Source organism: Astatotilapia calliptera, chromosome 17 (genome assembly GCF_900246225.1).
Source record: "Astatotilapia calliptera chromosome 17, fAstCal1.2, whole genome shotgun sequence".
Taxonomy (NCBI): Eukaryota; Metazoa; Chordata; class Actinopteri; order Cichliformes; family Cichlidae; genus Astatotilapia; species Astatotilapia calliptera.
This window is the reverse complement of record NC_039318.1, coordinates 16476574-16501835: the sequence shown is the minus strand read 5'-3', so window position 1 is coordinate 16501835 and position 25262 is coordinate 16476574. Positions and strand designations below refer to the sequence as shown.

General features: G+C 41.9%; 1 protein-coding gene across 1 annotated transcript; it reads left to right on the top strand.

Annotated features, from left to right (window-relative positions):
• Positions 1-3079: 3079 nt before the first annotated feature.
• On the top strand, positions 3080-20848 carry LOC113008821 (shaker-related potassium channel tsha2). The gene is made up of 2 exons (XM_026146636.1): positions 3080-7630; positions 19271-20848. The coding sequence occupies exon 1, from the start codon at positions 3860-3862 to the stop codon at positions 5300-5302; it is 1443 nt and encodes a 480-aa protein (XP_026002421.1). The 5' UTR covers positions 3080-3859; the 3' UTR covers positions 5303-7630; positions 19271-20848.
• The last annotated feature ends 4414 nt before the right edge of the window (positions 20849-25262 follow it).

Genomic DNA, 25262 nt, shown 5'->3' with positions numbered 1-25262 from the left:
CCAGCTAACCTTTTCTAACCAACTTCTTGTGGAGTGATAGTGAAACCTGGAAAAGTGTGATGCAAACTGGAAACGTCTTCAGAGTAAAAGTCATGTCTTACTGTTGTAACCAATTTGGTTAAAAAGGTGCAACTTTTACTTTGAAGTTAAAGAGTTTCTATTTTTGGTTTGCATCGCACTTTTCGGGGCCTAACCCATTTTGTTCAGATGCTTTAATCACAAGAGTTACTGACTACTCTCTAGATCTGCATAACTGCAGCAATAACAGCAAGTGATTTCACAGTCACTGCAAGCAAATGCCAGCAACCAGTTGCCAACTAGGTGGGAATACACAGCTTTCCCTAGACGCCAGTGGTTGCCAGGGAGTCACCAGCCAGCCTCTAGACCCACATGACTGAGCCAATAACTAATATAGATAGTCAGGTTCAAGCTCTGACCTCTGAGCTGTGGTTTTCTCGCTAACCTTCATCGCGTCTATGTTTCGACAGAAAAGTAGAGTTTTGATGTCAGTTGTTTGAGCCGATATGATTCCCTTTAACTTCAATGACTTCACAAAATGACAAAAATTACGTAAGAATTATTAATTAACTTTTATGATTAGGTTGACAAAAATTTAACTAATTTCTCTATGTGGGTTAATAGTAAGAGGACAATGAATCTCTGACACTGTTCAGTTCTCACACTTCCTCTCCACAAGTCATTAAAATAAAAGTCAAATAAAATGTTTCTTGGATAAGATTAATGACTAAATGGCATATTTGGAGCGTATAGTTTAAGAGCATCCAGACACCAGGGGGCGCTAAACAGAACTATCGTGATTTTTAGTTATTTTATATCCCAAAACATTTTCTTCATCCAGAATATAAATAAAACTTTGCAGAAGATGAGATTGTCTTGATCTGAAGCTCCTCAGGACAACTTGACCACCTGAGTTGAACTCTAAGGGTTGGAAATTTGTCAAATTAATGTGATATTATGTCATGACTGTAACCGTGACATGTGACTGTGTGGGATGACCTCATCACAGACATTCAGGAGTGTTTTGGAGTGTTTTGGAGCTGGTGGCCTGACAGATGTTCTGCAGTAACCTGATGAGCTGCCAGAGAATCCAGCGGAGAAGCACAGTGAGTTTAAAACATCCTCACAGTAACATGTGGAGAGAAGAAATCCAGGACTTATGCGTATGAGCGTGTGTGAGTGTATCACACCAATGAGCTCACAGGATACAGGAAATGAGGTAGTGTCAGACTGAAGAGGTCGTCTGCAGGCAGCTGAAGTCGGGACTTCAGTATGAGTCAGAATATCAGGGCCTGAATAATGAGGTGAGCATGTGGGGAAGCACGGAGAAGAATTTAATGTTGGAAACACTGCTTCATAAAACAAAAAGGCCTTGTGAGTCCAGCCAGCTGCACTTTGTAATGCAGAGGATCCTTGTGCAGCTTCCACAGGGTGAGAAACCAAACAGAAATATTTACACTAGCCTCTAATAAATCGCTAATAATGCACTACTAAAATGCTAATAAAGCAGTTAGTGTAAATATTTATGTTGGTTTACCTGCTCCAACACTGTACTTGCTATTACAGTGTTCTCCTTTTTGCTTCAGAGCTGCTTTAATGCTTCATGGCTCAGATTCATCAGGGTGCTGCAAATATTCCTCAGAGACTTTGGTCCATGTTAACATGATACCATCGTACAGTTGATCCAGACTTGTCAGCTACATAGCAACGATGAAAACCTCCCATTCCACCATGCACCAGTGATGCTCTAAGGATCGGATCCATGCATTCGTGCTGTTCACACCAAACTCTGACTCGACCATCGAGACTTGTCAGAGCAGTAAGCATTTTGCCATCTTACAGTGTCGCTTTTTGTTAGTCTGTGAGAATTATAGCCTCAGTTTCCTGTTCTTACTCACTGGTGTGATCTTCTGCTGGTGGCCTTATTGGCCTGGGAAAATCCCAGCAGATCAGCAATTTCTGAAACCAAGTCACTTAAATCACCTCTCTTCATCGTTCTTGTGCTCAGTTTGAACTTCAGCAGGTGGTCGTCACTCTTTCTCCACAGAACTAGGCAGAAATGATGTAAGCAGGAGGCTCATTAACTTAAAAACCTCAATATAATCTTCTTTATAACCAGAGAAGTCCCCCACATTAGAGAATGTGAGTTTAAAAGACTGTTTTTTGTCAATTTTGGAAAAATAAAGAATTTTACTATTAGCAAACGAGCATTTTTAAACCCATTAAACAAGTCTGAGCTGACCTGAGCCGGGCGTCAGAGGCATTTAGTCCTTTTGGTCAGTAGCGATTGTTTTCCTGCTCGTGGGCTATTTAATGCCCAAGAGGATGCTCCACACTGTGACCTTTTCACAGTTTAACAATTAAAATTAAACAAGAAAAGCATAAAATGTGTTGATATCACATAAGTGAGCCTGAAGGGCCGGGCTATTTATACTTTATCACATGACGTCAAATTGTCAGTTTCAAGATTCCCTGGAAGCACAGTTTTCCTTCATTAACCCCAAGCAGCTGGATCTGAATTTCATCTCTACATCATTCTCGGTATGAACATGTTTAGCACTTTAGGAAATGTCCTCAAAGAAAATGTAATCAGGAGTATTTTTTCCTATTGGGGGGGGGGGGGGGGGGGGGGGGGTTCTGAGTGTTTCCTCTCTGCATGAGCCTGACCCTTTACATGTGACTTCACTTTGGAAAAACAGTTTTCACATTTTGGCAGCATAAGAAAAGGGAGCAGACTTCTGGGTGAGGGGACATGTAGTGTTTCTCCTGCTGTCAGAATTAGTCCAGGTTTCATCCCAGCTGCTGTTTGTATTTCTGAAGGACTCACGTGCTGTGTCTTCATCTCTGCTGCAAATCTGCTCTTTCCTTTTCATGTCAGCTCTTTTTTCATGTTCCCCTGCAGCTCCCTCAGGCTATTCCATGGGAAAAGAAACTTTTCCTGAGGCCCTGGGAGAAATCCAACTATTTTAGGAAAACACGTCACTGCTTTGAGCTGCAGCCCAGAAACTCTCCCTGATCCCCCCCCCACACACACACAAACATGCACCCCTCCTCTGGACTTGTTGCACACGCAGTGTTTACCTTCCATGCTGTCACTGCTCTCTCATTATAATAATAATTATTGTTGTTGTTGTTGTTGTTATTGTTTCCTGTTTATTGTTGTTTCATGCACACACAGCACAGACTCGCAGGTCGTGCACAACTTGTGGATGGGGGAGCTGCTGTGGAAACGTCAGCGCGGGTTTGTGTGGAGCGGCTGCAGCGTGACATTGCAGAGCCTGTCTGTGTCTGCCCGTTCACGCCACCTGACAGGAGTGAGAGGGCGGGAGGAGGACGCATCACGGATCCACAGGTATTCGTTCGACTTCAAATTCTGAATGAAAAAGCGGATTTTTTGCCTGAAATTTGAGCGTTTTGCATGAAAAGTCTCGCGCTCTTTGTCTCCACACGTCTTCGCTGTGACTGCATGCGTGCTGTTTCAAACGTGACATCACGTCAAGGAATACACGGCAGCCCCTGTGATAACCTTGAGCCCGCGCAGGACACAACAGGTTCGTTACGCACGCAAACTCTCTCAGAATCCCGCATCTCTGCGGTGTTCCCGGAGCTCTGTGCCCCTCTCGCGTTCAGCATGTGCGCGTGTTTGTTTCCCCCTCCGTGACGGAGCGTGCACACACACACGTCAGCTCGGGGAGGGCAAAGTCTGCTTAAAATGCTGCGAGTGTGACGGCTGAATCCAGAGCACAGCGCCGCGCGGACGGACAGGTGAGCGCGGGGGGCGCAGAAGGACACGCGGAGGCTCGGCGGAGGATCAGAGAGCCCCGAGGAGCGCGCGGGGATCATGACGGTGGTGCCCGCGGAGAACCTGGACGAGACCGTAGCGCTGGCCGCGCTGTCGGCACAGGACGCGTGCGAGCCGGAGCGCGCGGACAGCCAGGACTGCTGCGAACGCGTGGTCATCAACATCTCCGGGCTGCGCTTCGAGACGCAGCTGAAGACGCTCGCGCAGTTTCCCGCCACGCTGCTGGGAGACCCGCGGAAGAGGATGCGCTTCTTCGACCCGCTGAGGAACGAGTACTTCTTCGACCGGAACCGGCCCAGCTTCGACGCCATCCTCTACTACTACCAGTCCGGGGGCCGGCTCCGGAGACCCGTCAACGTGCCGGTGGACATCTTCATGGAGGAGATCAAGTTCTACGAGCTTGGAGAGGAGGTGATCGAGAATTTTAAGGATGACGAGGGCTTCATTAAGGAGGAGGAGCGCCCGCTGCCCGAGAACGAGTTTCAGCGGCAGGTCTGGCTCCTGTTCGAGTACCCAGAGAGCTCCGGACCCGCCAGGGGCATCGCCATCGTCTCGGTCCTGGTCATTCTCATCTCCATCGTGATCTTCTGCATGGAGACGTTACCGGAGTTCCGCGAGGAGGCCAGGACGTTTGACGAGCACCTGGCAGCGAACGGAACAGTGCGCGCAAAGAAACCGAACCCTTTCACGGACCCGTTCTTCATCGTAGAGACGCTTTGCATCATCTGGTTTTCATTTGAGCTGCTGGTTAGATTCCTCGCGTGCCCCAGCAAGGCCGCCTTCTTCAAGAACATCATGAACACCATCGACATCGTGGCCATCATGCCCTACTTCATCACGCTGGGACTGGAGCTCGCGGAGCACCAAGGGAACGGCCAGCAGGCCATGTCTCTGGCCATCCTCAGGGTCATCCGCCTGGTACGGGTTTTCCGCATCTTCAAACTGTCCAGACACTCCAAAGGACTGCAGATTCTCGGGAAGACGCTGCAGGCCAGCATGCGCGAGCTCGGACTGCTTATCTTCTTCCTCTTCATCGGAGTCATCCTCTTCTCCAGCGCTGTGTACTTCGCGGAGACCGACGACCCGCACTCGGGCTTCAGCAGCATCCCGGACGCGTTCTGGTGGGCTGTGGTCTCCATGACGACAGTGGGCTACGGGGACATGTGCCCGGTCACCATTGGGGGGAAGATCGTGGGCTCTTTGTGCGCTATCGCCGGCGTGCTGACCATCGCGCTGCCGGTCCCCGTCATCGTGTCCAACTTCAACTACTTCTACCACCGGGAGACGGAGCATGAGGAGCAGTTCCAGTACACGCACGTGACCTGCGGACAGCAACAGCCGGCTTTCGGAGAATTCAGGAAGAGCGACAGCAGGTCGAGCCTGTCCAAGTCCGAGTTTCTGGGCAGCGAGGACGCGGACTCCATTAAATACACCAACTGCAGCCCGCACAAAGCCCACAGCGGCAAACTCACCGACGTCTGAGCCGCAGCATCACGCGCTCTGCTGTGACTGCACACCGGAGAGCTCCTTTTTTCTGCCATCCAAGACTCACGGAGAGGACCCACGTTTACCCCCGAAACCGTCTTCCATCACGCGCGCCACGAGCGGACAAACATAAGCTTAGAAGTGATGAAAGAGCCAGCGGCAGCACTTTATCCAGACATTTGATTATTAACGTTTATGTAGTGGAGCTGGTGACACACACACACACACACACACACACACACACACACACACACACACACACACACACACACACACACACCTGTTAAAGCTCGGGGTGGATCAGATGATGCTTGTTGGAAAAAGCCGTTAATCTGAATTTAAAGTCCGTCCCTGACACCATGTTTGATCAGAATGTTCGTTATTACTAAAACAAACAAACAACAACAAACAGAAACAAACAATCAGGCTTCTGTGGGGAAAACTCCGAGCACGTGCTCCTTGTTATTGCCACGCAGACTGTGTGAGCGTTATGAAATCAACCTCAGTTTCTCCAATCCAACAGCACCGCTGTGTGGACGAGCCGAGGCCCTGCGTGTCTCTCTGTGGATGCAGTTTCTATAGCAACCTTCCAGACTTTTCTGTATTGTCTGCCACAGGAATGAAAACACGCGGGCTGAGACCGCATAGGCCACAAAACCACCATGTTGTGGAAAAGCCTCCATGTTGTCTGAATCCACCGCTGAATATTACCTGCACCCCACACAAAGTCATGGTTCACCTGCCATCAACACACACACACACACGTTATTTTAGGCTTTAAAATGCTCACAAACTCCCCCAGCTTCACATGAAGACGTTAAACTCTGTATTTTAGTTTAAAAAAAAATCTAAGAATCTGAGAAGAGCCTCAAATCCTCGCCTTTAGCAGCTTATTAGAATAATATTAGCAATATTTTTGATGTTTTAGAGCTCAACCAATACTGATAAATATATATAATATACATAAAACTATTTAAGAAACAGTGACAGTATATCTGCTAACAATATTTTTGTGCTTTGGACAGCAGAAGAAAAAACACTTTACATTTGAAGCAAACATGAAAATACAGAGTGCGATTATTGTGTGGAAGCACCGTGCGGCCAAAATTCTTTTAGTTTCAAATCTAATTTTACATTTCAGTTTTTCATAAGTTGCTTGTAACATAAAAAGCTTAAACTGTGAAACCATCAGAATTATTTTAAAACATGACAAATGAAATCCACACAGAAAGAAAACTAAAATTTAATCGAGTGAAATTCTCATAAATATAAAACTCAAAGTCAGAAAACAAACAAAAATTTAAAAGTCAAATATTCGAGTTGAAGTTTTACTCACTTTTGTCACTTGATCAACTGTTATTACATATTGGCTGCATATGGCAGCGCGAAAAGGACAAAATTAATGTCAAATTTCACATCACAACTCATTGTTCAGATGATAAGGTTGAAATATCTGGCAAACTCTCTGATTTTATGTGATTTCTGTTCCCCACTCTAAATATAAATTAAAAAATATTTTCAAAAGGAAAAATTTTTAAGCACTTTCAAATTAATATCGAAGACTTGTTGATTAAAAAACATATACATACATATATATAAACATAAGCAACTTAATATATATTAACATATATATTAAGTTGCTTAATTTCAACACATAAAATTAAAGCCAAATGAAAACAAAAAATTAACTTGCATGAATGTAAAACAGCGATTAATACATTTTTATTACATTTTAGCACTTTAATGGAAATAATGTGACCCCAGAAAAAACTGAAGCACAAAGAGTCACAATTTCATGGCTATTTCTTAAAATTTATTAAAAAATTATCAAAACTTGTGTTTCCAGTAAGGAAACTAAAATTAAAGGGGAATTTAAACCACATACACTGAGAAGCTTTTCAAAATAAAGTATTTAGATGCAGCAAGATTGTAACGCCAGCTTCACATATGCAATTTAAATTATTTTGGCACCTTTTTTCTTCCATACCCTGTGATAACGGTATTAGGCTGATAGCCAATATGCTTACTGAGCAGACATGTGTCACAGGTAATTATTAAAGTCCGTGTTGGAGCCTGTGGGGTCCCAGTCGGAGATCAAGGACTCTCTGGATGTAAAAACAGCTCACCTGTACTCACCTGGACTCCAGGATGGACCATAAAATGGACCTGGAAACAAAAAAAGGAGTTTTTAAATGACCTGATGGAATAAAACAGAAAAGAAAAAAAAATATCCCAGGAGATGTTTTCACTGTGAATGTCTAATGGATTATTATCTGAGTGAAGGATGGATTCATGGACGGATGGACGATCAGATTCCAAACAAAGGTAAGAAGAAGTTCTCTCTCTCTCTCTCACACACACACACACACACACACACACACACACACACACACACACACACACACACACACACACACACACACACACACACACCTGTCTGGTATTGGCTAGGCTGCTTTGAGGTATTCCTTGGAATCAGAAACAGGGTGCATTGTCTTATTTTGGCCACCCAGTGGCAGGAGAGCAAACCAAACAGAACCACCATATGTGGCTGTAAATGCTCCCTGTGCAGCTGCTCCTCCCTGACTGGGTCTTGTGTTTGCTGCTTTATAAGGCCACAGAATCTCCTCGGAGCTGCAGAGGTGATGATGACTCTGTATGGGTTTATTTCTTTAAGCAGAACTGACACTGCAAGTAAAATTTGCTGCTAAAACAGGGAGAGATGCCAGCTACTCATAATTAATACAGTTTTCCCAGCAATTATTCTGTAAAGACAAACAGAAGGAAATCTGCACAAAGACTGCAAAAAGTCTGAAGTAAAGAAAAACTATCATTCACAGGCAACGGCACCGTGAAGTATACAGAGATAAAACACAGTGTGCTTCGGATGTTGGTCAGGCTGCTCTTTAGGTTCAGTTTACACATTACACTGACTGCCTGCAGTCTTGTTACCTCCTCGTGGCTTTGAGTCAGAGCTCAAGAAGGAAACTGATCTTTGATTTAAAAATCATGACAAACAGATTCCAAACAGCCAGAAAATCATTTAATCTGACTTCAAAATGACTGCAGTCAGAGACAAAACGAGCATGAAAATGCAAAACACCAATAAAGACACACAAAAAACTCCAGAGTGACAACAACAGCCGCAAGGAGATAAAGAAATGACTCGAGTTTGATGACAAAGAAACACAAAATGATTTCAAGGAGATGTAAGGTAAAAACTGAGGACCAAGGGAAAAAACTACAAAACAATCATACGATACTTAAAACCTGCTCAGAATAAGTAAAAAAAAAAAAAAAACACATGTAGAATCACCACAAAAACAAAGAAGATTTTAGTTTACTTATTTTTGTGTGTTAAAACAGAACACTGCATCACAGATAGGTGACAAACAGCACCACCATTATCCCTAAATACACTGAGAATTATTTAATGTGTACATCATGTAAATACAGGCAGTACAGGTAAGCTTAGTTTTACAAAAAAGAGTTTTTCTTTAAGTGTTCAATGTTGTCATCCTTATTTCAGTTATTCTGTGTTTGGATCTTGATTGCTGTGTATGTGTGTGTGCATGCATGTGCTGTCTCAGTAGTTACCAGGCCACCATGACTGAGACTAGGGATGGGTACCGGTGTCTGGTGCCATGATGGCACCGGTTCTGACATAAACGGTAGTAACCAGACCGAAAAGCAGCGCACATTTCGGTGCTTTATTTCGGTGCTTTTTTTTTTCCTGAGCTGTGATACACTTTAGATTCTAGCCAATAATTTTACGTTTCCGAGGATAGTAGGCGGGGCCAGGTACGTACGTTCTTTTAGAGCAGAGCTACAGATTAAAAATGCCCAAGGCGAAGCGGTCAAAGTCTGGCTGTTGTTCCAACTGGATAACAGCAGGGTTCCTGGGACAGTGTGAGTAATGGGGCACAAACAGTTGCATCTCTGCAGTTAAATGCATAATGTAAATGTTGAGTTTAATTTCTGAGAAGAATCTACAATTTAGGTTAGGTTTAGGTTTTATGAAGTGCTTTTAACTTAAAATTTGACCTTTTTCAACACTGATCTAGTCTTAGGTTCATCGTTCTTCGGAGCTGTACACTGTAAAGCTGGTGTTACTCACCATCAAGTTAACATTACTATTTTTAGGAAAATAATTAGCATAATTCAAATTCAAGTAGAGCCAGCTTATCATGTTTTACAGTGACATGGGCTGATGGTTTTGTCATAATTAGTTAGTTATGGTGGATGAAATGCACAGAATGGGCGTTTTGTTGGGTGATGATGTAATGAATGTCACAGATATCTGAGCAGAGCATGTAGTGTAAAAACAAACTCCAGTGTATTCCAAGTCAGCAGATTTTTAGCTCGTCCAGTTGAAGGAGTGATGGGCTCCCAGGGATCACTCCTCTGGTCAGAATTTAATCAAACATACACACGAGGATCGGCTAAACTATAATCAAGGTCAATGTCAAGGTCAAATCAGTCTTACTATTTATTTTAATTCTCGTTTGTTTGTGCAAAACAACCAATCAATGACAAGAAAACCTTAAATGAAAATGTGCTTCACAGAAACCTGTGATGGATCTTGAGCCCAATGAGCTCCTTGGTCCTGATGTTTTGCTTGGAATAAAAGATGTTTTAAGGTCTTTTTAGAGACTTTATGACAGCAACCAGAAAATGCACTACACCCATGAAGAGGCTGATCTTAAGTTCAGTTTGCTTTAACCTTTGAACTTCAAACAGGGGATGCGTGAACCATCAAGGTTGGTGTTTAGATTCAGTTCATGTCCAACTCTTTATTACTAACTAACACTTCATAGACTCTTCTGCCTTTTTGCAACTCCCAAACAGATTTTAACAGGAAAGAGAGAGCATATTTCTCCTATACTGGCTTCTCTTCATTGGCTCCCTGTTAAATCCATCACTGAGTTTTTCTATATAAAGTCCTAAATCATCAGGCCACTCTTATCTAAACCTCCTGAGACTCTGGAGCTTCACATTGAGGCTTTCCTGCACCTTCATTCAGCTCAGCTGTGTGTTTTACATCTTCATATGAGAACATAATTAAAAAAGAAAGTATGTAACAACTTCCTGTTTAAGGATAAAGATGAGTTTTCATACTCGTCAGATCCAACTAATCCCAAATATCCAGGAGAAAATAAGAATGCCAACGTTTTTACAGCAGAAAAGTTTCAAACTACAAAATGAGGAGAGATGCAATTTATCCTGCTGCTGTCCATCTGTGTCTGTTTTGATCAATCCTGGACTTCACTTCATGGTTTGAGGTCATAAACAGGCTGCAAAGCCAACATCACGCAGCACCTCTGTCGGTCTGCAGGTGGCAGCAACTGCTGCTCCCTGCAGTTGTTTGGACACCGCTGGACCTTCAGTGCATCCAAAACAGACTCACTTTAATCAGACCTCATTCACATTTAATAAATCTGTAATTTAATATACACAAAGGCATCGATGAGAGACCTGTGACGGCAGGAAACATTAAAACCAGTTTATATCAGCACTTTATTACATTTAAGGAGGTCCTGCTTAATGCAGATTTTCCTTGTATTTCATCATTGTAACTTGCCAGTGTCCTCTCAGATTACTGATGAGAGGTTAGTTTTATTAGCTGCCCTCTGGATCATCAGTCCTGGACTTTTTTCCATGGCTGTTCAGATCATTTCCATGTAAGTCAGGATGCTGAAATGTAGTCTCACAGAGACAAACAGCTGGTCCGATCAGTTGTTTTCAGAACCTATAAGTCGACTGAGTCCTTATGAAATGTTTTCTCAGTTTTATTTGCAGACTGGACATACTCGAGCGCTGCCTACAGTTTCTAAGACCTAACGAGCTCACAGACAGAGTACGGGGATGCTGTGATTCAGGGATGTGTCCTGTAAATAAAAGCAGCTCACAACAGGCCTTTCTTATTTAAAGCCGACCTGTTTGCAGCGTGTTGTGTGACCGGTTCACTGTTACGTAACGCAGCGTGTCACACGGAGAGCCGGAGAAATGACAGCTATAACAAGCATCGCGCTAACTAACTGCTTCTCCCTGGGGAGCGTTTTTGGTTAGATTCCCTTCTTGTGACCTCACCCCTTCCTCCTCCTCCTCCCTCTACATGTCCTCTCTGAACATATGCATGCAGCCGGTGCAGGCGGAGGTAAACAGGTTTCCCCTTGGATGACACGGACGGGGCAGAGTTACACTCTGACAGCTATTGTTAGCGTCTTTGTCAGCGCTGAGGGAATCTGTCCCGAAGCCTCGAGTGGCCTACAGCGAGCTACAACACCACCACCACCACCCAGCCCACTCCTTTTTCCACTTCACGACAGACAAACAGGCAAAAGCAGCAACACTGAGGTAAAGATGGAGGGAGGACAGCAGGAGTGAGAGGACGAGACAGAGGAGATTCGTGCTGACAGCCAAACCAGAAAAACAAAAAAACCCAGTAACGGAGATTAGCATGATTGGAAGAGGTATACAGCAGATGTTTCGGGCCTTGAATCCAGTTCATGTACAGAGCACTGCTAAAGACGTTTTCTCAGAAAAAGAGCAAAAAAAAAAAAGCCAAAAGAATTCAAATTAAAGTCACTTGTTATAGTTTTTTTTATCATTGATTTTAAAAACATTGTTTCTATCATCAAAGGTTAGATTTAGATGAAGTGTTCATGTTGTCCTGTCTGCTTCCCCTCACCCCAGACAGTTTCGGCAGATTTCTATTTCAATTCAATTCAGTTTTATTTATCCAACACCAAATCATAACAACAACAACAACAACAGTTATATTGTATTGTAAGGTAGCACCTACAATAAAGATGGCCACCCCTCCGTGAGCCTGGTTCTGCTAGAAGTTTCTTCTTGTTAAAGGGAGTTTTTCCTTCCCACTGTCACCAAGCTTGTTCATAGGAGATCATCTGCTTGTTTCTCTGTAATGTTGTTGGCTTTTTAGCTTACAATATAAATGTATTCCTATTGAAATATGTCAGTTTGCATCAAGCTCACTGTCAGGTAAAAATACAGTGAACATGAACTAAGATATTTTTCACGATTATCGAATTTATTATTTGAGACCTAAGTCAGTGTGAACATGATGAGTTAAAAGTGTAACTAATGAAATCACAGCACACAGAGCACAGCCGTCCGCAACCATGTAAGGAAAAAAAGCAACAACAGCAACAATAATAATAATAGTAAAGCTGTAGCTTTACCACTGCTTTGGTTAAAAAACACAGAACTGAATCTGCTGAAAAACTATGACTCCTGCTGCTGGAAAAAAAGAAATAATATACCATGTTGTGGTCTAAACTGCTTTTTGGGCATGAATGCTGCGTTCAGAATAACCTGAGGGCTGCTGCCTGAAAAATGTGAATGACCGGAAGGCTTGAACATGTATTTTTCCACCAAGAAATAGTTAAATAAAAAAAAACATGTGAAAGAGCTTGTTTGGCTGATAAAAGAGTAGAGTGATTGATGCTGTTTTACGCAACAGCTGTAAATCAATCAAATCGGTGAAACAGAAAAAAATAGAAGCAGTAAAGAGTCCTCGATCTCCGGAGACTGTTTACAAAAAGGTGTCTGTCGCCCAGTGATATTTGACACGTTCATTCAGGTGGAAGGTCGGTGTTATTTAAAGGCCTTACGTCACGCACGCTTGATGGATTACCGACACGAGGCCTTAAACTATCCAGAGCTCGGCAGCTGCTGAGCTCTGGGTGCCACAACACAACATCCACATAACCCCACACCGATCGGATTCAACGCTGTTTGTATTCCTGCTGTCATTCAGACATCAACCTCAGCTGCCTGCAGCGCCCCCTGTAGTCCGTTTACATTTGACACAAGAGGCTCCTGAAAACTTCACCCACCAAATAAAGACGACACAAACTCACTCACTCTGTTCTGCTAATGTCCACCATATTCCGCTCAGTACAAGTGTAGCAGGTTGCTTTTTATCTTATTGATCTGTCTATTCAAGTTCTATAGCCCAGTGATCACTACACTCAGTTGTTCATTTGCACAGTGGCTTCAAAATTGTTACATTACCCTAAAAGGGTCCAGGCGATGAGGGGGGGGGGGGGGGGGGGAGTAACAAAAAGTGTCCGGGTCAGGAAAAGGAGACAGAGGCAAAATGGTTAAAGTTTCTATTAAAACTAACTAAAAGAGACGGACAAGCCGCTATCACCATTTAAAGGAACAAACAAAACTCAAGTGCTGGTCAATAAAGTACAAAATAAGTCAAAAAGAGAGCAGCTCACTAGATATAAGTCCCAGACACACAGCTCACTAACTACACACAGACAGACAGACAGACAGACAGTCAGTGAGTCAGTGAGTCAGTGAGTGAGTGAGTGAGTGAGTGAGTGAGTGAGTGAGTGAGTGAGTGAGTGAGTTCGGTCGTAATGCGAGCTGTAACCACTCGCATGGCACTCTGGCCCAGAGCTCACCTTTCCCTGGGCTTAAATGTCTTTAATTACTGACGAGAGTCAGCTGCACAAAAGGGAAAGGTGGCACCTCAGGCAGAAGAGGTAGTGGGACATGCCCACACAGGCACCTTCAGGAGGAGGCCCTGCTAGGGCCGTAGCAAAATGCATAAATAACTGCCCGCTGGCTTCAGCCTAGATTGCTGCAGTCGTGAGACCTGGGGATCTCTGAAGCTCCTGAGACTCTGATGTCTTTGATTTTTCTGATATTTCCTCAGAGTTTGTTTGTGATACTTTGAGCATGAAACACTTTAAGGAACCTCCCTCAAAAGGGCCTCAAACTCACTTTCAGCTCTGCTAAAAGCACCAGCTGACCTTTTGATATAGTAAACATATAACCTGAAGTACCACGAGAACACAGGCTTGATGACGATTAATGAAAATTGATCTTGTGTAATTTGTTTCTACTTTTAGTTGAAATCTGTCATCCATGTGGTTCTGTGATGTCTACCAGGGGAAGTACTGAGCAGTAAAAAGTGAAGTGAGCTGGAATTCAGACAGAGAACATGTGCCACAGGTCTTCAGACAGGGGTGGGACAGCTTTAAAAAGGGTACATCACCCCTTCTGGTTGGATAACGTACTATTTAAAGGCTGATGAGAATATATAAGACACATATGATCATCCTAACTGTTGTGAACAGACATGCTAGTACATGCTAAGTAATAAAAAGGCTCAGGTTTTGTTTGGGCATTTTTAATCAGTTGTGCTTCACTGTATGCTTTCCTCACACTATAAACTTTAATATGAGCAGGAGATTGGGCTCTGTGTGCGTGCGTGTGTCATCTAGGACAGGTTAGGATTATATTAGTGCCACATATGTTGCATTAGAAAGGTTCAGAGTTAATGCTGGGTGAAGTCTGAGTTAGATTTCACTGAGAAATGGGTCAGAGTCAGGTCAGAGTTGGGACAGGACTGCAGTGAGTTCAGACTCAGACCTGTTACAAACTCCTCAGCTGCAGGAATGAAAATAAAGCTTTCTGATCAGACTGAACTCGTAGCAGAGCTCTCATGGTGCAGATATCAAATGAGACTTATTTCAAACCCTTTACAAACTCAAACCCTGCTTCATGCAGCCAGCTGCTCCGAAATAACCATACAGTTGTGAATGAGGGCAGACAGGCCCCTCTTTCTCATGGATGCAGCCATGCATAATTATTCTCACCATTATGAAGATAAAGTTGTTGTAAATATGGTGGGTGCTCGTCAGTGATGGAGATGATGTGAGTTTGTGAACTTTATGAAAACTAACTAAAAATCAAAGAGTTGACACCAACAGGAAGTCAGACAGAGAGCGAGGGAGCTAACAGGCCGAGTGGCTTTAATCTGCCTCTCCAGACCAGGTGTGCCAATCAGCTGACTGCTTAGCACTGCAATGCTACATTCAAGGATACCTAGAAAAACAGAGCTTTTAGAGGCTGTGCATTACCATACTGCACACCAACTTCAAATCAAATCATTCACTGTCTGGATAACTCTGCCTATGCAGCGCAAGAGAGAAGGCAGCGTTTTACACGATAACACATCACATGCAGTGATGAGACATCAGGGTCACCCCTAATTATCTGATTTGAAGGCTGATGCCTTTGAAATCTTGCTAGTTTTCTTTCTGTGATATTGATTACGATTTGATTCCTCACCACTTCCTCTTCCTGGATAACAACCTATTTTTAGTGATGGCTTTGTGGAAAATGTGCAGCCATGCTTAAAGATGCCAGCTGATAATACCTTGCAGAATCTGCTGGGGTGAAGTGAAGCTCAACAAAACACAGGGAGCAGTTTCAGTGGATTCATTTATGAATTCCATGCAATCCACAGCTGGTTCAGCCACTGCTCTTCATGCTCCAGCTCACAGGCTGCTCGCTTGTCCTGGTTCCACTCATCACTTCCTGTCTGGACAAGCTTTTTCTTTTTTTAAAATTTCTCACCAGTGTCCCGGGATCAGTGTGGCCCAGGCTGCAGGTCTTTGTAATGTCCTGGGCCCCCTGGGTGTAAAATCTCAGTGGGCCACAGCCTATCACAATGCAGCGTGTTGCAGGTTTTTTATTTTTATTTGGTTATTTAAAGTTTTTCATAATCATAATGATATCATATCCTGGGGTGGAACAAATAAATCAGTCATACACACATAATGTACTGCAAAAAGCATCAGATCTAAAACTAACCTCTCATGCTTTTAGCCCTCAGTAAAACTGAACTAAACTTAATGAACTTACAAAACTGAACTTACAAAAAAAGATAACTAGATCCAATATTCAGTTCAAATCAGACTGATAAACAGATAAAGCAAAGTTTTGTCATGAACTGTGAAATGGTGACATACACAGCGGTGTCCTCTGTTAGCTCTCGTTATCTCTGGGTGAATCTTGTCTCCTGTCCTTTGAGTTTTATCCAGAGAAGAAGTCACAACCTACAGCATCAGTGTCTAACAGACAAGTTCACCTTCAGATCAAAGATCTATTGTCCTCCTTCAGCAGCAAACACAAACACCTGCATTACACTGTGTTATCCCAATAACCTGTGCTGCTCTTTGTGTTGGCAATCACTCACATGAATTTTCTGTGTTGTAGTTTGTAAAAACGTGCATTGTCAGCTGATGACCTGCAGAGCTTTCTACTCACATCAGCTTTGTAAATCAAACCCTTCAATGGTGTAAAAAACTGGCATTTTAGATGATTTTATATAAACATTTAATAAGTGCGGCTTTTGTCTGTCCGATTACTTTTTTCAAGTAACGAGTAAAGTAAGGGATTACTATTGCAAAAATGGTAATTAGATTACCGTTACTTTCCCGTAGGAACGCTGCGTTACTGCGTTACTAAAACTGTGATTTTTTGTGAGAATGTCTCATGACAGTAACGTAAGCAAGTGCGACGTTAGTGACAACAGCTGTGTGCAGATCAACAATGGATAATATATTGAGTGCGGGAGAGAGTATGAGCGTGCAGCGTTTAAAGCGTGAAAGTACTGACCTTACTTTGAGTTTGATTCCATAAAAAGTGACAAATACATTAGTGTCCGCTGTGCGTGGGAAGAAAACTTCTTTTTACAGCGAAAAAAACCCCCTAAACTTCCAACCAAACACCGAGTGCACTACGACATAATGGGAAATTCACAGAGAAACTCGCAGATTCTTCCACTGACCGCCGCGGCACACCTGCACCAGAGTAAACATCCGCCTACCCTACTCCTGCTTTACAGGTGAAAATAGAGCAAAAGGACCGCTGAGTCTTTGACTTTATTTATTTTCTGCTGTGTTTTACTTGCATCTATTTGAAAGAGTGAGTGTAAACACACACACACACAAAAAAAAAATTATGTGCTGGAATGTGCAGAAAATAGGTTTAAATATTAAACAAATTTCTTCCAGTCAGAGAATGTTGCATATAATTAAATTTTTGCTTGATGCATAAAGTTAAAAGATTAAAACTAATAAAACAAGTTTTAAAAAGGGACTTTTCCATTTGATTACATTTTGTATAATGTATTATGTAGAAAAAGTAGAATTGGGCTGAAAGCTCTATCGCTTTATCACCTATTCAGGTTGTAAATTGTGTTTTTAAGAAGTAACTAAGTAACTAAGTAATTAACTACTTTTGAAAATAACAATCAGTAAAGTAACGGGATTACTTTTTTGGGGAAGTAATCAGTAATTAGTTACTGATTACTTTTTTCAAGTAACTTGACCAACACTGGTTAGAATAACTGACGAAGAAAACTAAGGGATCCAGGATTGAACCCTGTGGGATGCCACATGCTTGGTGAGGATAAGTATGATGAAAAGACTCTGAATTAGGGTCACTTGTTGTTAAGGGCAGTTCAAAAGTGCAACCAAATCAATTTTATGCCCACTCCAATCTGTGCTTTGTTCTGTGACCCTGAGTGTGGTGGATCTATCACTGCAGCATTTTAACGTCTGTGACGGAGAGCAGCAGAAACCAGCGTTGGTACCCTGGATGTGTTTTCTTCAAAAAGTGTATTCTGGGTTAACTTTGAAGACTCATATCAGTATGTGGGATAAGTGACTGATCACTTAAGTGATCATGTAAGGTGTTTGGTTTTGCATTTGATTTATTTTAGTGGCATTTTTACATTGTTAACTACTTTGTGCAGCATTGACTTTTTGGAAATGTGCTATATAAATAAACTTGACCTTGATCACAGATCTATATTTCTCTTACATTTAGAGACTAGTACCATCTGCTAAAAGTGAAAAAAAGCTGGACAAACAAAGGTGACTTAAACAGAGCTAAATCTGGAGGTATTCATGGCCTGAAATGCTGAAAGCATTCATAGTATGAAGGTCAATTTTGCACGGCTTTATCGATGTGATTTTACCCTTCAAAATATTTCCAGCAGCGTGCAGTAAATGTCAAGCAAAATACACGGTGTCAGATTTGTAATTTCTCTCCTCACAATAAAGAATCTTATCCAATTAAGAAACATTTATTCACTAACTTCACCTTGTCTTTCATGCTACTGTGAATCCTGCAGTTTCATTGTTGGAGTCTTTCTAAGAACATATGTTCATATATGTTATTTTTGTGAATTTAATTTAGCTGTTTCAGACAAGTGAGTCATTTCAGGGGCATGAATGTTTAATTTAAGTGGATGTTTGAGTAATTCGAGGGTACAAATGACCAGACTGAGAGGACGGAGGAGGAACTATTCATTTAAAGGGTAAATTTCTCAAAAGCTCCCACCACCAACTCATCAGAATCTTTTAAATGTGTGTGATATCTGTAAGACCACATCTGACAGAGCGGGGCTGAACGTGAGCTCCTTTAACTCAAAGAAGGGCAAGTTCAGGACAAAGTGTTTTTTTCTTCTTGTGCCATAATCATCCTATAATGACCAGGCCAGTGGAAGACTTCTGTCAGTCAGGTTTTGGTGTAAGTGTAACTCAGTGGTTGGAGTCACCAAAGAATAAACACGAAGTGATAGCTGCTTTCTGTCCTGTCCTTGGCTGCCTCAGCATGTGACTGTTTGTGGTGATGGAGGCAGATCTGGAGTGAGAACATGAGTCTGATCACACTTCAGCTCTGAGCCTTAAATCTGTCAGCTTCAGGTGGAAATCAATGAAATTAACAAATTCAGGCAATGCAAAAACAAACAAAGAGACTGTTTTAATATTTGCTGGGAAAACATATTTGTGGTCAGTTGTCACGTCTAAAAATCTATTTCCATACAATCTTAATTTTGACCTCATGTTTCTGTGTTCTGCTGTAATAAGGTGATAATGTATTCATATCAAACGCCTTCTTTAAAGGTACTTGCTGTAGTTGCCCTCATGCAGACAAAAACTCTCACCACCAGAGGGCAGCACTTCACCTGTGGGTGTGATGAAGTGTTTTTGGATCTTAAATGTTTCTTTGGACTTACATTTCTTGGTGGAAAACCATTTTAAATAAAACTGTGTTATGTGAACGTCGCTGGAGAGATAATCTAATCCTGCTGGATTTACCTTCAGTGTTTTTCTCTGTTTTCAGGGGAAGAACGATGAGCCTCGTCCAGCTGACAGAGTCCGACAACTGCTGCCATCACCGCTCTTCTCCATCCTCTGATGAAAGTGAAATAAAACAAATTGTGGATGAGACGCCCTCCCATCACAGGAGGACGACCTGATTTTTTTTTTTCAAAGAGCAAAGCTAAAGACTCTGAGGTATGAGGCAAATGTTACTTGAATCCTGCTTCATATATTTGCTTCTTGTCCTCTGGCTGATGGAGGCCTCCATATAATCACGAGTAGATGCTCTGTGGGGAGATGCTCCTCCTGCTGTAGAGAAAAAGACCATTTACGTCCTTTCTGTGCGTTGCATATCATATTCAAACCAAAACATATTATTGCATGCTTGGAAAGTAGAGCATGTGAAGAGAAGAGAACGCGTCCGACTGAACCCAGCACTCTGACAAACGGGAACAACAACATCAGCCGCTCATTGATATTCTGAAATGATTCTGTTCTAATGATGAACTTAGTTGCTAAATCTCTATTTTTTAAAGTATCATACTGTATATGTTTTATATGGAGAGGATTTGGTTCACTTGGTGAATTATTTTGTAGATTTTTAACATTTTTGCTAATGTGTTTGGATTTTCTTTAGTTCGTTTTTTTTGCCTTGGTACAAACAAAGCAGCTCTAGCTCCAGGGGGCAGCTCCGGTGAAGACGTCTGCTCCCTTTGAGAGGAATGTTTGTGCAGGAAACGAGGGTTCCAAAAAGAGACAGCTTAATGCATTTATCACTGAATGTTTCTGTGTGTGGGTTCCTGATCAGAATGCTGTATATCTGTTATGCCGAGAACATCTACCTCAGTGTCTGCTCATTACCAACAGAAGCTTTAACACCCGTGTCCCTGCATCAGCTCTCATTAGGCATCTAATTACTTGGTGCAACTAAACCCAAACGCTCTCCAAACTGCCATTTAAAATCTTGGAGGGAAAAAAGCAACACATTAAATAGTGTGAAATATGGAATATCTGTATGAAGCCGATCCTGACCTTGGATTTAAATATCAGAATTATGCAGTCTGCGTAAAACAGCTTAGAGCCTTGTTTTTGCACATTTTGTTAATTTATTTGTGAAGTTGGATGTGCTCGTGAGCGTATGTGACTGCTTCTGGATGTATTTAAAGGGCAATAAATGAACTGCAGGGTGGAACCAGTCTGGAACCAGAAAGGAGTCCAGTCCAGCAGGTTTTATGGGTACAGACCTGAGGCTGCAGGGTTTAAACTGGACTCTAGTTTTCCTCAGAATCAGATGCGAACATCAGCGTCTCAGTTTTGGGTAAAAACAGCAGAGAAATGAATCTCAGTTTCCATCTGAAGCTGTTTTTAGTGGCTGTTGAGCTCATTTGCTTCAGGGTGCTGATGTCTTCTTTGCTTAATCAAAAGAATTCCAAAGAAGCTGCTCAGCTGAAGGAATGGGCCATGTTCAGATGTCACTGAGTGAGCTAAACTGTGACTTTCTTAACTGCCTATATGCGAATTTCTGCGTATTGTTGCATGACGATGATTTATTCTGCTCATTTCCAGGTCTTTGTTTTTTATCATATGACTCCCCTGCAGCAGCTTTGCATGATCCACAGTTCAGAATAATCCTTCTGTGTCTCACACTGGGCCCCACAGTTCATCCTGTCTGGAACAAGCTGATTTAGCCCCTGTCTCTATTAGACTTCCTCCCTAATTGTTCACTTCTGATTGGCCAAACTGAGGGGCAGCACGTGTGCTCTTTAAAGTTTTTTTTTTTTTTTTTTGCCCAAATCATTAAATTTATTCATGTTTATGGTGGTCCAGATGTCCATGTTCTGTCTTGTGTCTGTGACTAGGTTCTCTTTAAATCATTCTGTTTGGATGGTTTGCACCGCCGTCACTTTCTGGTCTTACAGCTGCTTCATGTGAAGCAAAAATCCTCCACCCAGTGCTCATCGCTGGAGAAGGAGCAGCTGCAAAGGCTGAAGTTTTTGAAGGGTGTGTCTACTCTGTGGGCTTGTCAGGTACAAGTTCTGACTCCACAGGTGTGTCACAGCTGATCATTTACAACTCAGCTTTTTGACTTTGGCTCATTTCTCTCTGTTTTCTGGCTCTGCGGAAGATGTGAGGTCATAATGTTTTCTGACATATTGGACTTTTGCTGGTCATGCAGCTGCGTCCACTCTGCAGTTTTGTCTCGTTGTAATTCTGCTTTGCTTAACATAAAAACAGCCGAGGGAGGTTTGTGTGTGACGGAGGCACTGATGAGCAGGGACTGGGCATTAGTTATGATGATTAATGTGTTCTGCATACTCTGCGTGCAATAATAACAGAGTGAATGCAGCCCCGACTGAAGAGAAGTCAGTCTGGTCCAAGCGCCACATGTTTAACCATCATTGAGATTCACCACATCGTCCGTTGTGTTCATACTTCATCTTCAGGTTTCAGTTCAGGCTCGTCACCGAAGCTTTTGTCATGCAACAAGAAAAAAAAGCAATAGTGATTTCTCTGTTCTCGGAACTTCAGCGTGGAAGTGTTCTGATTTCTGTTTCTCTGCTTTTGTTTCTTTCCACGTATCGATGCCATTTCTTTTTTTGACAAACTTTAATTGTGATCTATTTTTGATAAAATAAATCTTTAATTCTGATCGATCTCCATGTGTTTCCCATGAATGCACATGCAGATGTGTCACTTTCTGTTGAGTGTGAGTGTGTTTGTGTGCCATCAACATCAGCAGAGGTGCTGGGGTTGGATTTAAGGTTTGTTCAGGTCATTGTTTGATTTACCTTCCTCATGCTGTGGCTCCTCATGGTCTCCTGAAGCAGCTGATGATGAAAGCATTAGTGAAAGGAAATAAAAATTCTAGAAGGAAACTGATTTGTAAAAACTGAAAACCTGATAGAGTCTTTTCTTGTTCTTATCTCCTACAGAAGTTCAGAGAAATGCCACTCAGTGTTCCTGTTGTAAAGCATGATAACTAAAATCTTAAGATCATTTTATGGACTTTATTTTTAATTAAACGCACCATCTCCTTCACATGAACCTGCAACACCAAATGCATTAAAACAAGCGCTAATTTAAATATTTTAGCAAACGTCGGATTTGTTGAATTGTCTTTCAGTCAGTTAAAAAGATTAAAGTTGATTTAAGTTTCATCCAACCTGCAGTATTTCTGTTAACGTAGCATAGACATATAAGGTAGACGTGGGTATTTGCTCATACATATGCAGCACTATAGCCCCAGTAAAGATGCCTCCTCCAGCTTTGTGTCAAGTAAAATAACTCATGTTCAGATCTGTTCTGCTGAAGGTTGCAGGTCCACAGCAAAAACTATCATTAAATAATGATCCGCTGGACCTTTTTCATTGATGTCGAGTCAAATTGAAAGTTGCGCTGTTGCTGGAGGCGCACGTTTTTCCTGGACTTCCAGTTAGACATCTTAGTAAGAGAAATTCTGTGTTTTGTTTTACTGATAAGAGCAAATTGAAAGTATCAAGAACAGCTGGCACGGCAGTGTTGTGGTTAATTCAGCGACAAAGTCCAGCGTTCAGACCCACTGGCTGTGTGGAGAACTCTCTGGTTCCTCCAAAGACATGCATGGGTTAGATATATGGAGTAACCAGAACCATTTAACCAAATTACTTAATTTTGGATTAAAGAAGACTTACATGTTTGTTTGTTTTTATTTGATTGCAATAATCTGATCCATATTTGTTGATTTGTCTGAACCTGCATCATCTCGTCTGTCTGTGGTTCAGTTTTTGGTGTCCCACTCTGTCCAGTCTCACCCCGGAACATGACGCTTGCTGGGTATCTCACACTTCCTGCTGTCTCCACAGCAGAGGTCAGAGCTGCAGAGTTACGCCTCTGTCACATAACAGTCACATAAATGGGAAATTCAGCAGATTGAAGTTGGTCTTTAGAGTGAGAGTGCACTTCTTACCCCTAACATCCACCCCGGCTGGCTGGTTCAACCCATTCTTTATTCACTCAACATAAACAGCTTCCTCCGATCCAGCTGCACGGTTATACTGCATTCAGTTTAATCTTTAAAAATAATTAAGGCAAAACTTTGCTTTGAGTTAAGAAATCTTATCACCTTCTTCACTCTTCCCAACAATCGTTTTGTCAAATCAGCTCCAAACATGTCCTGCAAATCGTTCGAGGACTCCAGTAAAAGCTGTATCCTTTTAAAATAGTTCAGATCATTGCTGCCAGCCTGAGCAAGTCATGATTTACATGTAGGACCCTTTCTTATCCAGAGCCCTCCACCCTCATCATATCACCTCCTTTCACCTCATTAAAAGTATCCTGGAAGGAGACATCAGTGCTGGAAGGGCATGTGCCACTTCTGAAACCAAACCACAGCTTTTACCTTTATTTTTTAAACACAGCTGTTATAAATCATAAAGAATATGAACATGTGACCAGTGCAGAGCTGGTGGAAACATTAGATGTTGCTGTTAAGAGCACCACAAGCAGGAAAACCAGCATAAACATGCAGTTATTCATTACTGAGCAATAATGCATGAAAAGCACTACATCATCAGCGGGCTGTTCATATCTGTGCATAAAAATGTTCACAGTGCCTTAAATCGTTTTTGTTAAAAACCCTGTCAAATGCATCTGAGGTACCACAGAAGAAGAAAGTGTGTGTTTATTAGAGACGGTGGAGGATGTTGAAATAATGTAATGTACAGTAATGTATTGAATGTACAGTAAGCAGTCTTCCTGGTTTAAAGTGATGAAGAAGAGAGAATAATATTGTGCAGAAGCTCAGAGAGCTTCTGCTGTTCAGTGCTCTCATGTTTTAGCTGATTTTTATTATTTTTGCACATCTGTCTTAAAAACATGTTTTAGAGTACACAGTGTAATTTAGAGGAAATATAAAGTCTTAGTAAAGTATTCTTTGCATTAAAGGCAGGCTAATGTGAGCGTATTCTAACACCGTTACAGCCTCCCAGCTGCCTCTCCCTGAGCTTCTGCAGTGCTGCTTCTTGTTGTATGATACAGATGTTTTCCTGTTCCCGTGATAGTGATGCCGTTCACATGCGTGTTCAGTTTGCTGCATTACTCTGTCAACAATCCTGTGGTATTACAAAGTAATGCCTTCACTGGTATCGCTGTCTGTCTCAGCCTGTTTGTTAAGTTATGACCAAAGTTATTCCATCATCTTAAATGACTGTAGTTCCACTGTTAGCGCTATCGTTAGCATTAGAATAAAACAAATATTGAAACAAAACAAAATGAAATGCGAACACACACAAAAAGTAAATGTTAATGAAGTGAGGCTGAAAAAAGCCTGGTTTCATTCTTAGCTTTAGATTACAGAATCTCAGCACATTTGATTACACAGCACACAGCAGCCACAGCCTTTAAGAATGACACACGGTTATTCCACCTCAGTTCATCAAACTTAACAAAAACCCTTAAAGAAATACTCTTTTTAAGAAGCTTTGCTTTTCTACCATCACTTTTGAACTTAGTGATGTAGAAGCTGGTGGAGCTCACCAATCCAAATATGTAATAACTAAAATATTCTGTGAATTAAATCCCATGAAGTTTAATAGAATGAAGTTTATGTTCATGTGTCCTGAAATTCAGGATGTTACTTTGAAATATTATTTATGAATTCTGTTATTAATTCCAATAAGAAGTGTTTCACTAGAATCTGAGATGGTCAGATTTTGTATTTTTATTCTTTGTGTTTAAATAGGATAAGCTAATGTGGAATGACTGCGACACTTAATCCAACTCACACTCATTAAGTTCTGCTGTTTAAGGCTGTGACATGATTAGTTACATATCAGTAATAAAAATCAGACAGTGTCAGCAGTGTGGATTTAATGCTTTTATTTATTTTTAAATTTTTTTTTTCACAAGGCTGTGAGACTTAGAAAAAAGGAGATCCCAGCTGTGCAGCACCTGCAGTGTGTCCGTGTGCTCGGTCGTGTTTTCGCTCACTGAGCTGTGTGTTTGTGTCGAGCTGTTTTCCTGCTTCTGTCCTGCTG

Excerpts from the sequence above, each read along its gene's own strand:
- LOC113008821 (XM_026146636.1), top strand. The coding sequence starts at position 3,860 with ATGACGGTGGTGCCCGCGGAGAACCTGGACGAGACCGTAGCGCTGGCC.